The sequence below is a fragment of the Pholcus phalangioides genome, unplaced genomic scaffold, assembly GCF_987345545.1.
Source record: "Pholcus phalangioides strain wild (caught in Gottingen) unplaced genomic scaffold, Ppha-v1.0 ptg000018l_1, whole genome shotgun sequence".
Taxonomy (NCBI): Eukaryota; Metazoa; Arthropoda; class Arachnida; order Araneae; family Pholcidae; genus Pholcus; species Pholcus phalangioides.
Window position 1 is genome coordinate 2,363,229 of NW_028301611.1, and position 12,313 is coordinate 2,375,541.

Consider the following 12,313-nt stretch of genomic DNA (forward strand, 5'->3'; position numbering starts at 1 on the left):
TATTACACAGGTAAAGTGCGTCGATTTTTCTCTTCTGTTTTCTTACAATTTCCGGATAAAGATATTAACATTAATTAAATGAAAGATCTCTCACATTCTTGACCATTTTCCGTACGTAGCTCAGGGCCTTTCAAGTATTAGGGATCATTCAAGTATTATGTAAGCAGATTTGCAGCCATTTTTGACCCCCCTTCCCCCCTTGTCATCAAAACTCAGCAAATCCGAAACCCTTCTCCTTTCTCGATGCTGACGTAATACTTGAATGACCCCCTTGCGTCAGCAAATTTTTAGCCATTTTTGACCCCACCTTGTCAGCAAAATTTCGTCATCAGCTCTGCCCCTCTGAATCCAACGCATATTGGTGGGATCAGAGACGTACACGGGGGAAGGGGGGGGGGCATAGGGGAGTTCTCTCGTGCCCCCGCCACGGTCACCCCAAAATGTTCGAGTAATGGAATAGCGCAGAATGTGGACAGAAAAGCTAGAAGATAAGTACCTATGCACAAACATTTGCCCGCGCAAAAGATATTTTAAGTATCTTTTGCGCGGGCAAATTTTTGTATTTGTATTCCTTTCACTAATTGTGAATAAATAATTAGATAAGTAACTTATCTAATTAATTAATTCACAATTAGTGAAAGGAATACAAATAAATACAAATACAACGCCACAACAGGCAAAATGCCCAACGAGGTGGCTGATAAAAAGATGCCCATAAAAATATGGTTGTCATATGTTTCAAAAATACAGCAACTCAATTAAAAATGCAATTAACACAAATTACAAACAATATATACACATGATAAAATATTATACAATGCCCATAAAGAATACTTATGGTTGTCTTATTCTAAGAATGGATAGAGCTTCTCGATTTACCCCAACATGTTTATCGTATTTCTTTTTAAACGTGTCAATTGTGTTACAATTTACTACCTCCGGGGGTAAGCTATTCCATTTATTAACAACCCTATTGGAGAAAAATTCCCTGCGACACCATAACCTTGCATTGTCCTTCACCAATCGATACTGGTGTCCCCTTGTAAAAGCGGTTGATTGGCGGTGTACTAAAAGTTCATGGTCCATCCTATCCATCCCATTGAAAATTTTGAACACTTCGATCATATCTCCTCGACACCTGCGTTCATCCAATGTAAACATATTCAAAAAATGAAGTCTCTCTTCATAACTCAAGCCCTGTGTGCCAATAAGGACACGCGTAGCTCTTCTCTGCACCCCTTCAATCAAGTCTATGTCCCTCTGTAGGTATGGTCTCCAAAACCTTACAGCATACTCCAGTCCAGGACGAACTAAGCCTCGAAAAAGCGGAAGAATGACTTTAGGAGAACGCGAAGAGACCTTTTTGAAAATGAGACCAAGCATTCTATTCGTTTTTTTGACCACCGCTGAACTATGTTCAGAAAACCTAAGTCGCTCGTCAATGAGAATTCCCAAATCGGTGACTCTAGTTGCATCCGGGATAGTGACACCATTCAACTCGTAAGAGAACCGTGGGTTGTTCGAACCAAAATGAGCTACCATGCACTTATCAACGCTAAACGTCATGCTCCATTCATTTGCCCATGCTGCTATCCTGTTTAAGTTGGTCTGGAGCAACTCCCTATCGCTTTGATTCCCGATTACCCCCATTAGCTTCACATCATCTGCGAATTTGTTAGTAATCCCATCGATACCCTGATCGAGTTTATCGATAAAGAGTGAAAAAAGTATGGGGACTCGTTGTAACAAATAAATTTAGATTAGATGGAATTTAAAAACTGATAAAAGAAACAATTTGAGAATTAATAAATGAAGTTTTTTTTAGAACTAATAAATAATCTGAATCAAAGCAAGATTTAATTTCATATATTCAATGAAAGAATTTCATAATTGCTGATAATTTATTTATTTTTTTAGAATTTCTGAAAGAAATGATTCTTTAATTAACGGAAATTCCTAATTGATTAAATAATTTCAGAATCAAATGATGGAAAAATAATTTCTCATAATTATCGAAAATTCAGAATTTGTAATGATTGGGGAAATAATGTGTCAGAATAAGCAAAAAAAAAGGGTCACAATTAATCATGTAAGCAATCAAAATTTATGGAAATAATTTTTCAGAATCAACGAAAATTCAGAATGTGAATGATGTAAACAATCCCAGAATTGGCAAAAATTAAGCATCAATGAAAATCGTTAATTCAGAAAATTAACGACGGAAATAATTTTTCAGAATTAGCAAAAATTCACGTATAATGATGACCATAATCTTAGACGCTCCTGGGAGCACAGGAAGCCATTTTTCCAAGCTGCAGCCCTGTGAACTTCTCACTTATGAGCAGGCCCGTCATTTGGGGGGGAGGGGGAGGTGGCTTTTGAAAATACACTAAAAATAGTATATATATATACACACAAATATATATTTATAATTATAAATACATTGAGTACGTGTTCTTTGCCGCCCCTCCTCCCGGACAAAAGTTGAAATGACGGCCCTGCTTATGAAGGCCAGAAAAAAAAAAGAGAAAGCTTGAGAATATCATCACATTTGTTCTGACAAGAGATTAATTCCTCCGTTTCTACAGATTAACAAATAAGAGAAAACAGAGGTATAATCCACACTCATAAACCAACATTCTGATAATGAACACGCATCCGTAAAACGATTATATCGAGATCAAAAGATGACGAACATCGCGTTTTTCAATTACGGTCCACACACCCGTTACAACACGAGAAACAAAAACGGTATATGGAACCGTAGAGGAAAAAAAAAAGCATTAAACGAGGCCAACACAACACACGCTTGATAATGTGCTTCCCAAAAAAAAAAAAAGCCTCAAACCAACATCCATGACGAGAGAGAGAAGCGGCATAAAACACTTCCATCCCACCAGATTATACATAAGCGCATTTGCTCTCTTTCTTCCATCTTCAACTCCTAGAGGAAAAATGACACGCTACCTGCCACTCGGTAGCCAAACAAATGACAATACATGCTATGTAGTATTCGAATTCTGCGGCACAGGACGGCGGGGGGAGAACTGTCTGGGAAGAAGTGAAGCATTGGACCCAGAACACTCCCTTGAGGAACGCCATATGGTGCCGGGAAAATCCCGGAGAACGAAGTGTTTTTCCTTCTATTTTACCTCTGAACCCACCATCTACGAATCCTCCGCCACGTTACGATTGCCTCTACCCCTAAGGGTTTTGATAAACTATCTATTCTCACGGAAGCGATGAATGCATTACGAAGGAGGAGAGGATTCGTCTTCTATTTATCTTTTATCCACGAAATTTTCTCAATTTCAGCCATGTTTTTTTCCCTCCCTTCCTTTCATATTCAACGTATCTTTCTAGCTAATAAGAGTTTTCACGGAACGCAAAACACACATAAAAATTTATTATACAATATGAATGTTGTGTAAATAATGTTAATCTCTCTCTCTCTCTCTCTCTCTCTCTCTCTCAAGAATGAAAATATGAACTTTAATTACATTATCTCAAAGTTTATACACGAGAAAATACGTAAACACGCTTCTTTGGAGGAGGAAAAAAATGAATTTTGATGCAATAAAAATACGATGCAAATACAGTTTTCATCGTAAAGTAGGATATGTAAAGAAAATGTTTACGACGTGAGCGAATTGGAGTTCATAACTTCAATTGTAGTACTCGTGATTAGCTTTCCTGTACCTTTCTCGATCGAAGGCCCGTTCTTCCTCCTTCAGTGACTTGTTCTCTTTGTCGAGGAGTGCCTTCAACGCTTCCCGACGTGCCTAAAAATTGTGGCACACAATGAGATTGCATTTATATATATCTGTGAATTAGTTTGAAATAAACAATATCTGCTGTTCTTAATTCAAATAGGCAACCCCCTCACACATGCATGGGAAAACCTACATCGATTGAGGATTCTCAAGAGAGCTATCACAAGTAGTATGTCATGGATCATTGGCGTACGCAAAGGGGAATTATAGAGTTATTTTGCAGGAAAAAACGTTAACCCCCCCCCCCCTCTTGAGAAGAAAAAAACATTGAAACCCCCCCGAGAAAATTCTGCGAACGCCTATGCCATGGACCATTTGCTGGTGCAGATGAAAAAGCACGTGCATTGGTTTATTGGTAGGTACTTTTTCGGAGATCGTACTGGACGCGCAGTAACTGTAAGCACTGACCGCTAATGTGAAATTTCGCAGAATTCTCTCACCCCATTGTGATTTGAACGCCATTTGAAGCCGCTCTTGACGGTGTCCAAGATCCATAGGCGGATCGATCGCCTCCGTTCACTAAAAAACATATCGGCGGCATAGGCGGAGGCCACCACACCGTTCGAAGAACCTGCATCGGTTTAAGTTAAAGTGTGCTATTATTCTGACGTGTAGTAAAGGTTACTAAAGTCAGGGCTTGCTCAGTCCACGGATGTACATTACTGCTACACCACGCACCAATTCCTACCATATCGATACATTGCAATTTACTGCCCTTACAGAGAGTTGGAAATGAAGGCGTCATCTATCAGTGGCAGCCTCGAATATCGTTAAGAAAAAATATCTCGTTATCTATATTCTTCCTCCTGGTTCGAACCTGGCTGCAACCATCACAATGGTAAACGAGCATCTTAAGCCTCACCCTCAAAACTGGCTCTGAGTAATTTTTGAGCATTTAGTTTAAAAACTATACTTCTACGACGGACGCGGACGGACGATTGATGAGATAAAGGCCGCATTAGCACTTGCAGGACACCCTGTATATCCCAGTATACTAACGGAATTCAGTTCTATTTTTTTTCACGAAATGCGGCTGGCTGAACAACTCCCGACTTTTTAACCTCTGCGCTTCGGGGAGATACACAATATGTATAGTGTGACCATGGGAAGATGGCCTCTGACCTTGTGTGACCTTCGTCATGAAAATATACGACTCCATTCTTCAGCAGGAAGAAAGTGGGGGGGGGGGGGAAATAGAGACTGAGAACTCCCGCAGCAACCCAGGAGGATGTTTATTTTTTTCCCCTCCATTTCTCTCTACTGAAGAAACGACCCTGAATTTTCGTGATGAAGGACATGCGAGGTCAGAGGCCATAAAGGGCACAGTGGGGGGGGGGGGGGACTTGGGGGGTCTTGTCCCCCGTTTACAGAAAATGACCGAAAAAAAGGGATAAAGATGGCCAAATCTATTGTTCTATCACTTTGGTCCCCCTCCGAAATGAAAGTGGTCCGCCCCGAACGAAATTTCTGGCTACGCTCCTGGAGGCCATCTTTACGTGGTGAAACTATACCTCATTTTTGATGGTTTCAAATGGTTTTTTAATGCCTTTTTCTCAGTTTAAAACCTGGCGGTGCATGTAAGAGAGTGTACCTAATTCTAATGTTCTTAGTAAAGATATGGACCCAAATTAATTAATATATATATATATGCAGTCGAATCCCGTTTTAACAAACACTTCTTTAATATCCCAGATAGCTTTGCATAGGAACAATGCAAAGATCTCGCATTCCTTTATAACTACATTTGGTTTTAACGAAGTGATTCCTCCGGTCTCTTGGAGTTCGTTATAACGGGATTCGACTGTACAATTAACACACAAATCAATCGAAAAATATATTTCTTAACCGTTAGTTTTGGCTGAGGTGTACACAGGTTAAGAAATTAGGTGTACTCCCCCCCCCCCCCTCCTACATCAGCACGCGCACTTTCGCCAGGGTTGTCAGTTAAAATTGGTTGCTGTAGTACAGAGGTATCCACTACCTCTGGCCCACCAATGGGGTTTATTCCCGCCCGCGAAAGATGTTCCGGTAGAAAAATATCAATACATACAAAACGATAAACAACACCGAGGCTCTGACCATATTTCTTTCATAAAATATACGTTATAGTGCCAAAAAAGTGGCTAAAGCAAATAAGTTGCCAATTACAGCCGAAAAAAAAAACTTTCAAAAAAGCAAGTACACTTGCGTGCAAACAAATACCCAAAAAATTGTCGAAGGCAAGTAAAAAATGCCAACGATCCCTAAAATTGCTGAAAAATCGCCAGTCGCCGAAAATGACGGGTAATTAAGGCAAAATACCGTATAATTCGCCATAAAAAAGGCGTGTATGTTTGGCACATGTGAGATGAATTATGTTTATTTGACTAATTAATTATAATGCCATAATTGTCATAATGTAACTTGTTGGAAAAAGAGGAAAGAACGGGACACGTTATAAAAAAGTTGGTACGGCCACAAAATTACTGGAAATACAGTCGAATCCCGTTATAACGATCTCCAAGAGACCGGAGAAATCACTTCGTCGTAACGAATTTTCGTTACAAAGGAATTCTAGGTTTTTGCATTATTCCTATGTAAAATTATCTGGGGGGGGGGGGAGAGATTAGAGAAGTGTTCGTTAAAACGAGATTTTCGCTGTAACGGTATTCGTTAAAACGGGATTACACTGTACTAGTGAGTTTTTATATACAATTAAGTGTCTGGCTCGAGATAGACAGAAATATCAGGCCAGTGGGCACACCCCCCCCCCACCCCCGTGATATAGTACGTGCCAACTCAGTTAATACTCACCAAGATGACAGCTTTGCTGATCTGTTTCTCCTCGAGTGTCAACGTCTTCATGCTCGACCCCAACGATTCCATTTGCAGCTTGGTCACCTCACCTTCCACGTCCCAATTGGACTTGACCACGACTTCCGCATCCCTTCGGAAAAAGAGATTAGAATAACATCCTTAGAGCAAGGGCCGCAACTAGATGCTTGGTCATACGGGGCAAGTGCGCATTTTGGCACCCTCCCCCTTGTAATGTTGAAGGTAAGGTTTGAGAATGAAATTTGCGCCTCCTTTGGTGCCCATCGCCCGGGGCAAGAGTCCGCCTGCAACCCCCCCCCCCCTCCCTAGTTGCGGCCCTGCTTAGAGCATTTTTTTTTTAAGACTTCATATTTTAACTTGCAAAAATAGGCGGCGTAACATCATCTGGTTTACATTTAACGACAGCGGCGTCGTAGGTCCGAGCTTCACGTCTGTGCTAGTCGTCTCAATGCAGGAGTAGGTGCAAATGGCTGTGCCTATTCTCAGAGCAGGCCTATCTACAAATCGTCTCGTGAGTAGTTTCGTAGCTTCTTTTTCAAAAAGCTCCAATATTGTTCAGAGATACGGTGATTCAGTCTGAAGTTGCCATAAAGTTACAGTCGAATCCCGTTAAAACGAACTCCAAGAGACCGGAGAAATCACTTCGTTAAAACGAAATTTCGTTATGAAGGAATTCGAGATCTTTGTATTGTTCCTATGCACTAAAACGAGGTTTTCGCTATAACGGTATTCGTTAAAACGAGATTCGACTGTATATCTCCACGTTTTTCAGTTGTTATGGGGCCACAACAAGAGACGACATGCATTGTGTTTTACTTCCGCGCCAACTTCCTTCTAGTCTTATTTTATCGACCACCCTTTCATCCAATTTATCACCCTGGGTCGACAATGCGTTTGTTGTTCTAGCATCAGGGCCGTGTGTTCAGGACCGCAGCTAGGGTAACTGAGGGGAGGGTCTGGTGCTTCGTGTGCTAGGTTAGAAAGGGCAGCACGATCCAATCCACACGGGTAAAAGGCTTACATTCCGGAAGGGACAGAGCCCCGGGTCGTCCTGTCTAGTCTGACAGGTTAGAAAGGGCACCAGAGATTTACCTTTTAACTGCTCCTTCTACATTACATGGCATATCGACGCCAAAATTCCCGCTTGCATCGGCTGACAGAGTATCTAGTTGTGGGTGGCCCCCGACGTCTTAACCACTTTACGATCGAGGACGTAATATTGCGTGCAAACGCCCCGCGGAATAAACTCAAACAAGCTGTCTCTCTGTTTTCTTTCCACTCCCCTCGTCATCGGGAAGCTTTGTTGTAACCCCCTACGAAGTTGTTTATTTTCACCTTCCTTCTCCATGCAATTATTAGTGATTTCTTTTCACCACATATGATGTATCCTTCTATTATATACAGATATGAGCAAAAAAGAACAGGTAGGGTAAGGTTGAGAGGCAAATCTACTTCGTACACACGTGGTCTCTCTTATTATCTGTACTTATATATTATAGTTTTCCCTTCATTTTTTTCCTTCCTTATCTTCAACTTCTTTCCCCTTTTTCTAAGGTGCAGTTAGATTAGGACAGTTTCCCAACCTATTTTTTGTGTCATCGCCCCCTTCTTCAGAAATTTCTTTTCTTTCATCGCCCCCAACGCAATCTAACCCATAGTATCCTATGTTATACCCGTAGCTTCTATCGCCCCCCCCCCAGGGGGCGTTAACGCCTACGTTGGGAGTCACTGGGTTAGGTCAAGGATATCGCCCATTCGTCAGAGATCATACGAATTTGTTGTCAATACCTTGTAAGCGAAGGGGTTAACTATGGGGGGGGGAGGTCTCGGGCAAAGCGATATACTGAAACCCTCCCCCTCCCTAGCTGGATGTATATTACTACCTATAAATTTATATCTCTTGGAAAATCATTACAACGAATCTCATTATCACAAGGTTCTTTTGAAAATAAGGCTCTCCACGCTGGGGGCCATGCGTTAAGAAGGATACAGTATAGTATACAATACGAATCATTCACGGAATACTCAGTAAAATTTGAAAATACAAAAGAAACATTAGTTACGCGTATTTCATAAGGGCTGCAGGGATCCCGGGCCAGATTAACACTGATTTTAACCTTCGCTTATCAAATTAGTTGCCTAAGAGCTTTGGCCCCGGTTTTTTGCGTAGTTACGACTCTGTAGGGGGCGAGGGAATATAAAATTTTTTGGAACAATTATTTTAGAAAAACGAATGACTCACTTGTCCAGGGCAGATTTCAGAGTGTTCGCTGCTGCATCAGCCTGAAAAGAAAAAAAAAAGAGAAATGGTCGCATGTATTCAGCGATTACTGAGGAAGTGACCGCATATACGGTAATAGGAATCGGGCCTACTGGATGAGCAGCATATGTGGGGATTATTATACATTTACCTCTCGCTCCTTGAAAATCTTGTCAAACATATCCGTGCGACGCTTCGATGGCGGATTCTCGTACCGAAAACTCGTCGCGTACAGTCGGTTGTTCAGATCCAAGCGGCGATGGCCGAAATCTCCCATTTTCTCCCGTAGGTATGTACCGTACCGTATCTGCCTGCGTCTCACTCTTTTATCGTAGACTCGCCTTTTGGATCGAGTCTCGAAATGTCGAACTCAGTGTTACGTGGAGCTTCGAGAAAGATTTCGACTTCTCAATTTGCTGCTGGAAAAAGAAACAAATCAATTTAATCAGGAAAGCCTTTGTGGTGGCTGGTGATGAGTGCATGTGAAAAGTTAAATTTATTCAATGTGTCACAACAGGTAAACATGGTAAATTAAGTAATTAATCTTCACACCAATAGCTAACGTTAGTTGTCCAGAGCACCGTTTGATACTAAACAAGCTGACCATATTTGCTCAAGAAAAAATATAGTGCATTGAATATACCATGGACCCCGTATATTGGGGGCTGACAGGGCTCTAGACCTGGGGCCCCGGGACAGTTCTCATCATTTTTTGCTTTTTTCACGCTATAAGTTAATTACAGAAGGGGCCCATTAAAAGTCTGACCGGGGCCCGCAAAAGATCCCAGCCTAGGGGCCCCGCTACAGGACGTGGGGGGCCATGCATGGACCTACCATCCTCTGATGCTTTGTAAAGAATAATCAAACTGTTCAAAGACCCGAAGCTTGTTTGAAGATTGAATAAGCATCATTTTTGCTCCTTGTGACGGGGGGGGGGGGGGGGAAGAGAAATAACTCACTACTACTAGTACTACGTAACCGAACATGCACCTCTACTGAATTTCTAACGAATCGGCACATGCAGGAATGTGTGTTCTGAGTATGTGTGCAGTCCTAAAGTATTTATGTTGTCGAGTTGCTCTTTGTTCCGTGTTCATGCTGCCATCTGGCTTCCATTTTCTAAAACAAGGATGGGATTGGTTGATTTTTTTCCATGTTTTGTCAGTATCGGGTTGTAGCCGCTGTGGTGGTCGAGTGGTCATAGTGACGGACTCGCGTCGCGAGGTCCCGGGTTCGAACCCCCACCGTCGCTACGGTGGTGGTCAGCTGATCCTCGTTGGCCTCTGGGTGCTTCCGCGAGCGTGGTCGTCGCTGTCTTGGAACCCCTGCGGGGTCTTGAATCGAAATGCCAGCTGGGCCTGGATCCCGGGAGTGTTTCTCCTAGCATGGCCCAGCCGCTAGGTAATCCACTTATATCGCACAAGGGACAGAGCAGGGGCCATGTTTGGTTTGGTGATCAGCTGAAGTTGGTTTTTTTTTTGTGGTTCCCAACTTCAAGGCGGAAATGCGAGCCGATCCCCCCCCCCTTTTAAAAAGTCTCGCCACAGAGAGCAACATGCCCACAAACAGTAGAAATGCAATTCAATCATAACACATCACTCACTTCACTTCTGAAATATAGATGGCAGCACTCAAAAATCAAACAACACTACATACGCACTCAGACTGTGAGATACACACAGTTGCACATTTCTGGCACAACTCACCTGGTAGTAAATCGCCTATAGGTGGTGATAGACTTGAGTTGTGCTCGGTTTGAAAGAAAGAAAGTATCGTGTTGTAGGCCTGCCTGCTCTCTCTGCGGAGAAGACAGGCTCACATTCGTGCCTCGAAGCTGGAAAACCAACTTCAGCCGACCACCACTGTGCCGTAAACGGGGTTCGAACCTCGATCCTCCGGAAGCCAGTCCAGCACGATGCCCACACGACCGTACAGCGGCAGAACTCACTGGAGGCCAAAACACCAGCGCCGCGGCTCGGGGGGGGGGGGTCCGAACTAAAAAAGGGGGCCAACACAAAAATCAGATCTGGTTTAAACTTTCGAAAGTAAGCCTGTCAATTTTTCTGGTTCGAGCCTCAGAAAAATCACTTATCCCGGGGTGGGGGGGGGCATGATGTTCTCAAGATGGGACTCGTTAAACGTCGTAAGCCATAGCTGTGCCAATTCCTGCCCAAGGACAATTGGGACTTCCAAAATAGTGACCAGATAAGCAGAGTGACGTGTTAACCGGGTGACGCACTAACGAGGATTGACTGTATTACGTAAGCAGATTTTTAGCCATTTTTTTACCCCCCCCCCCGTCAGCAGATTAGAATATTTCATACCATCAAAAAGGGTGGTTGATGACGTAAGCAACTTTCAAACCCCCCTTGTCATCAAAATTCAGCAAATCCGAACCCCCCCCCCCCCTCGATGCTGACGCAATACTTGAATGACCCCTCACCCAAATTTCCGCAAATCAGAATCCACAATCTACACCGTCACGTCAGTGTAGTGTGGTTTCGGATTCTACACTCGCGATGACGTCGCGCGCTTTTTATACATTAGTTTTCGAAAAATAATCACAATATGATCACAAAAAAGAGCATGACATACTTTCGTTTTATTATCCGAAAAAAGTGATTTTCCTTGCGAAATAAACGGTCGAATGACGTCTTTGGCGCACCAAATAACATTCAGCATTTTCACGATCGCAACTCAATTATGAATTCACACATTAAAATGTTCTCACACTAATAACGTTTTAAATCCTCTGCAGGGGGGTCTGAATTATAATTATCAATTATCATACGAAATATAGAATTTAGGTCGGAAAGGAAATCACCGAGATGGTGTATCATTCGTTAAATTCTCGAAACTCGATCAATCGGTGATTGAGTTTACAACAATATCCAGTAACACCGAATAATTTATATATTATATAGTGCGGAAATTATTTATATATTGTAATAATTAAAGGGGGGGGGGAGAGAGGCGAACGTAATTTGAATTATTCCTCAGTTCTTCGGGAATCGAGGTACATTCCTGTCATTTCGCCGAGCGGGAAACAACACAAGTAATGGAATTTATACTGAAACATGCTATTTTGAACGATGAAATTCACTTTATAAAATACACTTACTCGTTTACGCGCGTAAACATCGATGTCCCGCTCAAACAATAATAATAAACACGATGTGCGTCATGACAGCGCTGCTAAATAATGGGAGGGAAAAAAATTCCCTTCGATGCGTGCCTGTGATTGGCTATATGAAAGCACGGGGAAGAAAAAATTCCCTAAATGTTTACTTTTCTCCCAGATCGACACGTGCGGTCCTTTTTTTTTTTTTTCCTTCGTACGCGCGTACATACGTCGCCTCGTGTCTCAATTTCCGCTGTCCTTCTGATTTCCGCTGGCCGCGAAACAGAGTGCTGCCCTGCGTCGTGTCGCGAACGCCGCGCGCGGCTCAATTTGCGCTTTGCCTTA

The 12,313-nt window shown here is 42.5% G+C and overlaps 1 protein-coding gene across 1 annotated transcript; it reads right to left on the bottom strand.

Annotated features, from left to right (window-relative positions):
- Positions 1-3,467: 3,467 nt before the first annotated feature.
- Positions 3,468-12,028, bottom strand: LOC149071516 (uncharacterized). The gene is made up of 5 exons (XM_089247702.1): positions 11,969-12,028; positions 8,999-9,266; positions 8,830-8,870; positions 6,567-6,699; positions 3,468-3,782 (listed from the first exon to the last, which is right to left on the bottom strand). The coding sequence occupies exons 2-5, from the start codon at positions 9,122-9,124 to the stop codon at positions 3,666-3,668; spliced, it is 417 nt and encodes a 138-aa protein (XP_089103828.1). The 5' UTR covers positions 9,125-9,266; positions 11,969-12,028; the 3' UTR covers positions 3,468-3,665.
- Positions 12,029-12,313: the final 285 nt, after the last annotated feature.